We start from the raw sequence: 11,155 nt of genomic DNA, 5'->3' as shown, positions 1-11,155 counted from the left end.
CCCCGGTGTTTCGCTAAAACAGTCCGATGGAATACAAGCTGTTTCTAAGCAAAGTTCCACTTAGCATCACTATTGCTACTACTATCTATTCTACTTTGACTATTAATAGGAGGGATTTTTATTTTAACTACGCATACAGTAGTGAGTAATGATTGTGTATTTACAGTGGTACTTTTACTTTCTACTTTACCACTTACGTAAAAGTAAAAGTAATACATTCTAAACCTTACTGAACCTTACAATATAAAAGTAAAACTATCCATTACACACAAAATGGGTTCCATAGCTGTTCTTATATGTTATAGTCTATTATCAAATTATTATAAATGAACAAGCAAGTATTTCATATTTGTAGATGCCCAGGGCAGAGGTGATTGAAGTAAGTGTATATACTGTTGCGTGGTTTCATTTACTGTACAGCAGTTTATTTTTCTTTTTTCCCTTTTTCCACAATTTAGCTATTCTTCCTTGACCATACCGTATTCATGCTGATGATGCAAAGAACACACATTAGTTTAATTTACCATGTATGTGAAGTGTAAATAAAACTAATACTGATAATTGACAAATTAAATAAAATGTTGTTTAATACATGTCGGAAAGTTGATGTTTTATGTTTTGGCAAAATTAATTATGCTCCAGGGTATTTACTGAAAAACACATAATGCCTTAAATTCAGAAAAATTACTACATGGTAACATTTTCAAAATTAAGCCAGAAGGTGTTGTGTCTCTTATGAAGTGCTACTTCTTTCCATTTCTTTTCTGGAAATAATGTATAAATAGAACAATATCACCCTCTTCTTTTACTATAAGTTGGATATTTTATATCTATTTAGTCTGATCCTGTTACAGTGAAAGTAAGTCTGCCTATTCAGTGGGGAGGAATAAAATATAGACCAAATATGACAGTAAGCATTTATAATATTTAAAGCTGAATATTCAATTCAGAACTTAAGATGAGTATGATCTACTCTGTTTGCCACGAAAGTGAAATCTGTCAGTCAGAGCATAGGCCTTTACTCAAGTCTTCTTTCTTTCCCGTAAGTGCATATTAAATTCTGGGAGGAGCTATTTCCGTGGTTCAGAGAAATACTTAGGAAGTAGTGCCGAGATCCTCTGAACTGTTTACAACTCATATATAGAGTCACGGTTATGTTTGTCATGGTTATGAAGAAAAAGACGTATTTTGAGTCAAATCTTGATCTTCTGTGCAAAAATTGCTCAATGTGAATATTTCCTTTGTGAAAAATTACAGGAGATAGATATTATATTATTTAGGGACCATTTGTGGCTGATTGGCGAGCCTGTGTGTGACTGTATCATAGAAACAATGATTACCCCATATTTGCTAAAATTACTTGCACTTAACGGATTTTGTTTTACATATCTGTTCATATTTTCTGACTATAGGCTCATAAAAAGTTCCCTGTATGTTAACTATTCTGCTTTAATATAGTCTATAGTTAGTTTTACTGACTGTGTTTGGAACACTGTGCTCTAGAGTTACTGGACAGCAAAAGGCAGATGCAGCATGGGGAAAACACTACCATGTTATTCAGTTAATGAAACGCCAGCGGTTTGAGCTGGAGGAGATGTGGGCGGGGCTTAGAAGTCTATCTCTGGCTGCATGGCGTGAGCGAGCGGCTAGTGGGCGCGCCCGCTGCGACGTTGCGGAGGCTTCAACATGGCGGAAGCCCTGACAACTCAGGAGCAGCTGGTAAGAGTCTCTTCGTGATTTTTTCCTTTTTCTTTTTCTGGTAGTATTCATTGTGTACAGTCGCCACCCTCAGTTTCTTCTCTAAAGGAGGTTTTTAAAAAAATCTGATTCTGTCGTGCCGTTGTTTCTGGGAACGGGGCGGTGTAGTAAACAGCCCCGGCCCGTTCACAAGCCTCCTGTCGACCGACTCCGGTGTGACTGACAGTAGTTAGCATGTGTGTTAGCGCGATGGCGCTTGCTAGTAGTGGAAGGTATCATTTTACCGGCAGTCTGCCTTCAATGCTCACTTCCTGATAACTAGGCATTATGCGGACCACATCGATATGTTCATGATTCTAAAGTAAATTAACTAGCGACCCATAATTCTTTACAGCTGGCCCTACTCATAGAGCTTGTAGTCACTTAACGGCTATCGTTAGCCGTCCAGCTACCACATGTAACCTAGCCGCTAGCTAATGGCAGTGGCTATTGTTGACTTGCAGGGAATTTCCTAGACTGCTGTCTTACCAGTCTTTATAAATGATTTTGGGCTGAGCATTAAGGTTAAAAAAGATAAATCGATTGTTGTCTTTATTATTTATTGTCATTTTATACCATGACACAGTTAAGAATGACCAAAACCGCGACTTTGGACGAGTGTTTTGCTACGAGCCAACGAACTAGCAATATCCCGTCTAACGGATTTACGGTGGACAGTTCATAGAAATGATCCTCCGGTTCCTAGCATTGTTGTTGCAATCACTTTCTAGTAAAAGGGGTGGGCCTGAGATAAATGGCAAACATGAAATGTCATGCTGCGTTTCTGATTACAGCATTATGTTACAGCTTCTGGCCTGATCTTCATCTACTTATGACAAGGTTAACGGATCATTGTGCAAAGTTACAGGGCATTCTTTGGATGCTCCCCAGATTTGCAGATCTTATCTGTTGATAGCTATAATCACTTTCGCGCACACAGTAACGTCTGTCAACTAACTGCCCGCACCACTTCACGTCTGTAGATTTAGGCTGCTCGTGTTTATTGTCGTCTTGGATTACATCTCAACCAAGGGAAAGCGATCATCCTGGTGTTGATGTTCGGTTATTGGGTACTAGGTTAATCATGTGGTCATGTAATTTAAATATGCTCCCTAAATCATATGAGTCTTTCAATAGTTTTTGTCCCACTTAAAAATTTAGGCCCATAGTGATAGTTCTCTTGATGTGTTAATACTTTGGTATATTTATTGCCAGTCAAGACCTTGCATCATCTTGGCATATAATTAAGACTGTGCCAGAAAACTGCACACATTTTTCCAAATATTAGTCCTGGATTAGAAAAAATTAAAGTCTTCATTCTGGATAATTTCCAGTATCCGTCAATTATATAGTCATTTGTCACAATTCATCTATTTTCTGCATAGGCAAAAGATATAAACAAAGGCAAGGCAAGTTTATTTATATAGCACAATTCAACAACAAGGTGATTCAAAGTGCTTTACAGAGACATTAAAAACAAAAACAAATAAAAAGCATGATTTAAATTTCATTAAAACAAGCAAACAAACAAACAAAACAGTATATAAAATCAAATATCAAAACAGTAGATAAAATCAGAACAGTAGATAAAATCAGTAGTTAAAAAGTAGGTTTTGAAATTTAAACTTAAGTGTGGATTTGGTGCTTTATTCAAATGCAGCTGAGAATAGGTGAGTCTTAACAGTAAAAACACCAGCAAAACCAGTTTTGTTACTTATGGTTCCATTAAAAAAAAAAAGTATAATAAATATATTTTTATCAAATTATTTTTTTTGTAAAAAGGGAAAATGCATACATTTCTGTTAAATAAGAGAAACAGATTCGTGTGTTTAATCACTCTCCAAAATCCCACGAGCCATTTAACCCCCCCCCCCCCCCCCCCAAAAAAAAAAACTAACAAAGGAAACCCTGCACTGACATTTTCACATGGATAGTGCCACATATTGAATGAGCATATCTTTTGTTTAGGGCTGCAACTAATAACAAATTTGATTATGAGACAAGGTGCTTAAGCATTTGGATGGGTTACGTTTGCCAAAAGAAACCCGGTATTTTGAATCATGTTTACAATGGATGTCCATTTCTTTGTCCTTATTTGTGTGCATATATAAAGCTTCTTTGTGTATAGCTGAAAAGTTAATTGTTGTCCCCATTTTTATACTTTTCTCCTGGTGCCTTCAAATTTGGAGGATGGATGCAGAGTACTCGGACCAAAACAAGCTGACTGTTGTCTCTTGGCACATGAGTGCTATTGTTGATAGTATCTTCCAGTGGCACACACTTCACATTATTTAATCTTCGACAGAATTGTGCACTTTTCTTGTCATGTCAGCAATCATTCCCATATTATCTTTTGTTTTTTATGGATATCTTTCAAAGCCATAAAAAAAAGTTTTACACACAATTTCTCTTTTTTATTTTCTTAACTTGTACCCATCTTTTCCCATGTCTCTTCAGGCTGTAGAGGAGTTCCTGAGTGAGGTGCGGAGCAGGGAGCAGCCTCACAGTGCTGGGCTTGTCTCTCAACCTACAGCTGTTAAGTTTCTTATGGCCCGCAAGTTTGACGTCTCCAGAGCCATCGATCTTTTCCAAGCATACAAGGTATGGCATTGTTTCAACTAGTGACGGCAACATCTGTTTACCTTCTGTCGTCACAAGAACACCATCGGGCTTAATTTGTACTTTGAATAGCAATATAGTTCCAATTTCTCAGATAAATATCACACATTGAATTTATAATAATTTCTTAAGTGGTGTTTAGATATAAAATATAGTGATCCTTAAAAATAATCATAGGCTTGTTTGTAAATGCAGGAAATCTTTAAAATGCACAGCGTTAATGCCCTATAAGTATATCTAATGACAGGTTTTCTGTTGGAAAAAAAACACAAGTTAGTTCACAGGTTATTACATCTCTCAATGTTAAACATTAAAATATAATTATAGTTATAACATGTAATTATTGACACTTAAATAGTTATCTATTATCTGTTAAAGTAAAAAAAAAATGAACTGGAGTGGTACTCGTATAGCACTCAAGCAGAGCACTCGGAGAGATTTTATACCACAACCAGCATTCACTAATTAACACTTTCATACTACACTTTTTTTCTCTGTCTTTAAATGCTTTTTACTTCTCACACACCTATGAATCACAATGGCCTGAACATACTTGTATAATACAGTGTGATTAAAAAATGTATTTTAATCTAATACATGCTAGCACTTTAGTGGAATAATTGAGTTCTGTTTAAAAAACAAAAACAACCCTTGAGTTTCAAGTTAATAAACAGGTTTTTTTAATACACAGACTAACAACTGAATCCCAAATTTTAAGTATTTCTTATACTGTTAAGTGTTTGTTTACACACTAAGTCATCTATAAGCTTATGACTTTCCCCTGTCTCTCCTGTGTCTATCTTCATGTATGAAAATTAGAACACAAGAATCAAAGAGGGCATAATCAATATCAACCCTGACGAGGAGCCCCTACGCTCTGAGCTGCTGAGTGGCAAATTTACAGTCCTGGTGAGTGATAAAGCAATAATAAGTCACTTAACAAAAAAGGAACTGCAACTTATCATTTTGGATTAACACCTAAGAATACACAGAAAATAACGCAAGGTGGTGCTGGTCATTAAAGAAGAGTTTTGTGTGTTTCTGTATGTGCATGTCACGGGGCTCATGTAAGCTTATTTTTGTATTTCTATGAATAGAAATGAAGTAAAGTTTTCATTTTCGATAAATTCATTTGCACTGGTATAACATGGTGATCTGTTAATATTTTTCCCAGCCTGGCCGTGACGCAAAAGGTGCTGCTGTAGCACTCTTCACCGCTCGACTTCATCGACCAGACCTCACCACCCACAAAGCTGTTCTCCAGGCCATCATCTACCAGCTAGACAAAGCCATAGAGAGGTGAAGCGTGAACCATACAAACTGTTTCCTATGACACTTTATCATGTTATTTTGATCTGGTACAACAGTTCATCCCCTGTGCTCTGATGTTAATTCATAAAGATAGAAATATCGATAAATGGGTTAATCATTAGCGTAACATAAAAAGTCCCTGGTTGAAGAGCAGGAGGCATAAACACAGTCTCACGCGGTCACAACCTAGTCTATTTCAAATGCCGATCTTAAGCCCACATAAATGGGAGGGTTGTGCCAGGAAGAGCATCCGGCATGAAAATCTCGTGCTTTAGCGATTGGTTGGAATAAAGGATCAGTTGAAAGTACCTTTAGAAATATTAAATAACTAAGTGAAACACAGAAATTATAATAGATAAAAGTGTATTTTTAAGCACATTTATTTTGCTCTTTAACTTTAAAGATCTTCATTTCTTTATAGTGTTCAAACTCAAAGGGATGGGCTCATATTTATTTACGACATGACCAACTCCAGTTATGGAAATTTTGACTATGAGCTCTGTGTCAAGATTCTCAATTTGCTCAAGGTAAATATAAGGAGCATTTTTTTTTTCTCACGCTGTGTTTGATGATCTTGGAATTCAAAAATGCTTTTCACGATTGTTTTTTTTTTTTTTTTTTTTTTTTTTTAATTTTTCATTATATTTATATAATGAAAAATAATTATATATTATATAATATATAATAAAAATATTTTCATTTTGCAGGGGGCCTTTCCAGCTCGTTTAAAATGTGTCTTCATTGTGTCCTCACCTCTTTGGTTTCGAGCACCTTTCGCGGTTCTTCGCCTCTTTGTACGCGAGAAGCTGAGAGAAAGGGTGTGTCTCTTAGTTTCATCAAGGATTTGCATCATGTATAAGATGTTTGTTGTTCATTATTTAATATTTACTTTCGTTTTTCTCCTCACCAGGTCTGCACAGTGAAAGCTCATGAGTTGGCAAGTCATATCCCAGTTTCCTCCCTCCCCGAACACCTGGGTGGGACATCCCAGTATAACCACGTGGCTTGGATTCAATCCTGTGTTAATGTAAACACAAACATTGTTCAGGGTGACACAAAAGAACATGACTGCGTGGGAAGCCTGTTGCGCTCTTATAGCTTAGAGAATAGCAACACAAGTGTAGATGCAACACTGTCCCACGCGCATATAAATACACAAATAGGTCCTGAGATAGCTGTGGCTAACTCTAACTGCTATGATGATAGCAACGCAAACCCACACAACCACTGTGTTGTGGAGAGCAGGACTCGAGGCCAAGGCCAGCACCAACATAGTCCAAATTCTGCTGCGGACAGATCGCAAGTGAACCACCAACACTGGAATGGCTCAGCAGTGAGCGGAGCCAACATGGCTGTCATTGGCTCCAGCGCCAATGCTAACATTAATGGTAGTGGCTGCCAAGCTCCTCCCCAATCAGACACTCCTCCTGATACACCCCTCTCAAAGAAAACTGATGGGGCTGTGGTGAGCGGCAATGAGGGTGTAGAGGAGGAGTATGAGGAGGGTGAGGAGGAAGGAGTGCCTCCGTTGCCTCAGAAATCTCAGCCTCGTCCACCCAACCAGCCTTCCTCACAATCCCCACCGCTGTCCTCATCTTGGGGTCCTGATGATGAGAACCACTGCATGGAGGTGTCTGTTCACATGCCAGAGCAGGGAGCCATGACGGTGCATGACCTGGTGGAGTATGTGAAGAGGAAGAAGAAGAGGGGGATCTATCAGGAGTATGAGGAGATCCGCAAGGAGCCTCCTGCAGGCACCTTTGACTACTCTAAGTAAGACTTGTCAAACTCCTTATATTTTGTGTGTCTGTCAGTCTGAATTAAATGTATAACATCAACCCAGAGCTTCGGTTTGTTATGTAGCCTCACATTAGACACATCTTTGCAGGAAATTGTCCAATCAGGTCAAGAACAGGTACAGTGATGTTCTCTGCCTCGACCAGTCACGAGTTCGACTGTGCCCGCTCTCTAATGATGAGGATGAGGTAATAATTCATCTGTAGATACATTTCAATCAATAAATTATAAGTAGTTACAGTGTCTGTTGTTAATATAATATAATTGTTTATCTCTGGGAATTAGTGGAGATTGCATTAGCATTTAGTTAAGATGAAATACATGTTTATTATTGGCAACTGAAAGTATCTTTTTTTTTTTAAACTGTAATGTGTAGCATCCTCTTACACAAGGCAAAATAACTGAATGGTGAATCCCACTGCTGTGTTTTGCAGACATCAGATTACATCAATGCTAGTTTCATGGATGGGTACAAGAGGAGCAACGCCTACATCGCTACTCAGGGTGAGAAGCTGTTCACATAAGTTCCTGCTTTACTCTTTATTGCTTGTAGTTTTGCATATTTTTATGATGTAATGACATGATTCCTTGAACAGCTTTTATCTTTCAATGAATGTAATTCTAAGTGCTTTAACTGGAAAACTGCAGGACTCCTTCAGATATTTGTTTATTATGCTTTGGTCGTGATGTACGTCAGATGCCTCTCTAATGGGATTGTGAGACTGAATGGAGTGCGAAGTTCCAAAGTGCCTCAACCCCTTTGAGCAATACTGTAGTTCTCCATACTGTGTGAAGAACTACAGTATGGATAATACTATAAATAGTACATGAGCTATTAGCGCTGTTGCTCTCTTTGTTCTTTTATTGTTTTGTCTGATCTCTACTGACTGCAACTGATCAGTCTTTCACTTTACTGACTTTAATTATTTTGGAATCTCAGCTGGCCACATTGTCAGATTTACCTTTTACATATGCCAGCTTTGCTCCCACTCCTCACCTCTTTTAGTCTAGAGCCGTACTCTGTTTCATCACCAGCAATAATGTGACTTACCAAGCTGTTTTTATGGTTTGTGCTTGCCCGGACTTCCCGGTCCTTCATACTTAATCCATCAACAGCAGTTCTTTAGTACATAGCTGCTTAGCTCCTACAGCTGTGGTTTTACCTTTCCGACTCTCTATCACTATTACATTTCTACCTGGACATATCTCTGTCTGTCAGAGATGTATTCATGCTAGATCCCAGTGGAAATTTCACGTTGACTGCTGGGAGATTTTAGTATGGATATTATCTATATGTATATTAAAATACAGCAGTCTCTATCAGTAGTCAGTGTAAAATTTCCATATGGATAATATCATACAATACCAATAAGGATAAGCAGAAGAGGATGGATAATGTTCTCATGCTGGACTTTACATTTTACTAAGATAGTGTTTGACTGATTATCTTTTAATGATTATTTAACTCTATCCAAGACAAATGTACAACATGTCACTTCATTTTAAGGGCATTAAATAGTCTTTCGGGTGTCATTGACAGCCTTCCCACCATAAACTCTTAACCTACCCCTGATGGTCTTCTTGGACTTTTAGATGCCCTTGCTTTAAAAACATGGGCTGTTTTTCTCCCCATCATGGTTTACTTCTGAATTATGCAAAGTGGTAGCAAAAAACTATCTCTTGAAACACCACTACAAAAGAGCTGGATTTTGTTGTTCACAAAGAAATGTACAATAACCACATTCTTCATTAGAAGGATGCACTCTATCTACAGAAAAATCTACTTGGTACACAGATCTAATCAGCTCAGGTCAAGGGAGCAAAGGACCCTCTTCTGAATGGTCAGGAACATACTAACCTAGCTCTGCTGCCTCATCCTTACCCACCCTCTTATTATTCTTTAATGTCATTTTTAAAATATCAAAATAGACAAGATTCACCAGCAGCTGATCACTAACACTTCCTGTAATTTTCCTCCTCCTGTTTCCCTCACTTTCGTTCCCTTTTTAGTTTGAAACGTCCCTCTGCTGCTGGGTGTCATCCTTAACAGTACACTTTCTTTCCAAGCTCACAACAGTAATGTCACTCAGTTATCCATCTCACAGCCAGTATTATTCCTTGGTTATGTTCCGCATTGATTACTGTAACTTCTTTCTCTTTTGTGTCCCTATCAAGTCCATCCACAAACGTCAGCTGGTCCCAGTCTCTACTGCTCGTATCATAACCAGAACTCCCTCCATTAGTCATTTAGTCATATCAAGATTCTGCTCCTCACCTTTTAAGCTATTCCATAAACTTGCTTTGCAGTACCTCTCTTCTACTCTCCTGTACGGTGCCTCTGGAACTCCCTCTTACCAGACATCTGTAATATTGGCATTAATCCACTTTTAAATTTCCTCTCAAAACTCTTTTCTTTAAAGTGGCATATTCACCTTTAACTGTCACATGAACCCTCTGTTCTTAATTAGCTTATATATTGTAAAATAGTTCTGTGTAAGTTGAGCTTTAGTGTTTTGAAAGATGCCTAAAATAAAATGTGTTGTTATTATCATCTTGTGTCCCTCAGGTCCTTTGCCAAAAACCTTTGCTGACTTCTGGAGGATGGTTTGGGAACAGATGGTACTTATCATTGTAATGACCACCAGGTGAGACTCCAGTTTGGATTGCTGATGTAAACTTTAATGTAAGGATTTGTACAAATGATGGCACATTATTGATGTGTTATGAATGAGATGAAAAGGGATTTACTGTGTCTCTCAGGGTGGTGGAGCGTGGACGTGTCAAATGTGGACAATACTGGCCTCTTGAGGAGGGCAGGACTGAACAGCATGGATACTTCTTGGTCAGGAATACACACATCCAAGTGTTTCAGGACTTCAAACTGTCCCATCTTGAACTGTACAACACACAGGTAGAGCACATGTGTAGTTTACATTTCTTTAACTCAGTTTAAGTCTTTTGAGATGATAAAACTGAGATAGGAGTTTCATTTATTAATTTAGAGTTTCTCAATCTTTAAATTGTGAGAATGCTTTGTCAGTGGAAACTGTAGAAATCACCATTTCTTATTTTCCAACAAGGCTTAAACATGCCAACTTACAAGAAAGAAGTGACTATCTTCTGTCTTTATCTGCTCTCCTGTGAAACGGTCTGACCTTTTAGTCAGGAGAGAGGCGGGAAGTGTGCCACTACCTCTATGTCAGCTGGCCGGACTTCGGAGTGCCCAAGAGTGCTTCTGCTATGTTGGACTTCCGTGAACATGTTCTGCAAAGGAGGGAAGCTGCAGTCCAGACCTTGGGATCCACCTGGAGAGGGCCACCAGGGGGCCCCCCTGTGGTTGTGCATTGCAGTGCTGGCATTGGCCGTACAGGTAAAGACTAGGGATGCTCTTGGCAGCTAATTTCTTAATCGACTGATTTAGGGGAAAAAAATTTGACTAACTGACTAATCTAAAACTAAGAAACACTCAGATATCTAGTTAAATCTGAGAACCCTTTAATGGACAACCATTAAAACCATTATTGACTTCATTAATTCTGTTCTTCAGTAATGAATCTTGCTTAACTGTGTCGCACCTAACATTATGAACATTGAACATTGTATTCTACATAGACAACGAAGAGGGAAAAACACTGAAAATAAACCTTTCAAATTAGAGTTGCGGCTTTAATTTGAGCCCCTCCTGAATGAC

General features: G+C 38.2%; 1 protein-coding gene across 1 annotated transcript; it reads left to right on the top strand.

Moving 5' to 3' along the window:
- The first annotated feature begins 1,601 nt into the window (after positions 1-1,601).
- ptpn9b (protein tyrosine phosphatase non-receptor type 9b) lies at positions 1,602-10,869 on the top strand. Its single transcript, XM_019359810.2, has 12 exons — positions 1,602-1,719; positions 4,195-4,338; positions 5,176-5,265; positions 5,531-5,655; positions 6,089-6,194; positions 6,375-6,485; positions 6,578-7,440; positions 7,556-7,652; positions 7,899-7,968; positions 10,031-10,109; positions 10,225-10,375; positions 10,627-10,869. Exons 1-12 carry the CDS (start codon positions 1,687-1,689, stop codon positions 10,843-10,845), a joined length of 2,088 nt encoding a protein of 695 aa, XP_019215355.1. The 5' UTR covers positions 1,602-1,686; the 3' UTR covers positions 10,846-10,869.
- Positions 10,870-11,155: the final 286 nt, after the last annotated feature.

Source organism: Oreochromis niloticus, linkage group LG6 (genome assembly GCF_001858045.2).
Source record: "Oreochromis niloticus isolate F11D_XX linkage group LG6, O_niloticus_UMD_NMBU, whole genome shotgun sequence".
Classification (NCBI taxonomy): domain Eukaryota; kingdom Metazoa; phylum Chordata; class Actinopteri; order Cichliformes; family Cichlidae; genus Oreochromis; species Oreochromis niloticus.
The sequence above is the reverse complement of the archived record's forward strand: the minus strand, read 5'-3'. Positions and strand labels throughout refer to the sequence as shown.

Excerpts from the sequence above, each read along its gene's own strand:
- ptpn9b (XM_019359810.2), top strand. The coding sequence starts at position 1,687 with ATGGCGGAAGCCCTGACAACTCAGGAGCAGCTG. Across the intron at positions 5,266-5,530 it reads GTGGCAAATTTACAGTCCTG|CCTGGCCGTGACGCAAAAGG; the intron begins GTGAGTGATAAA and ends TATTTTTCCCAG. Across the intron at positions 7,653-7,898 it reads TCTCTAATGATGAGGATGAG|ACATCAGATTACATCAATGC; the intron begins GTAATAATTCAT and ends TGTGTTTTGCAG.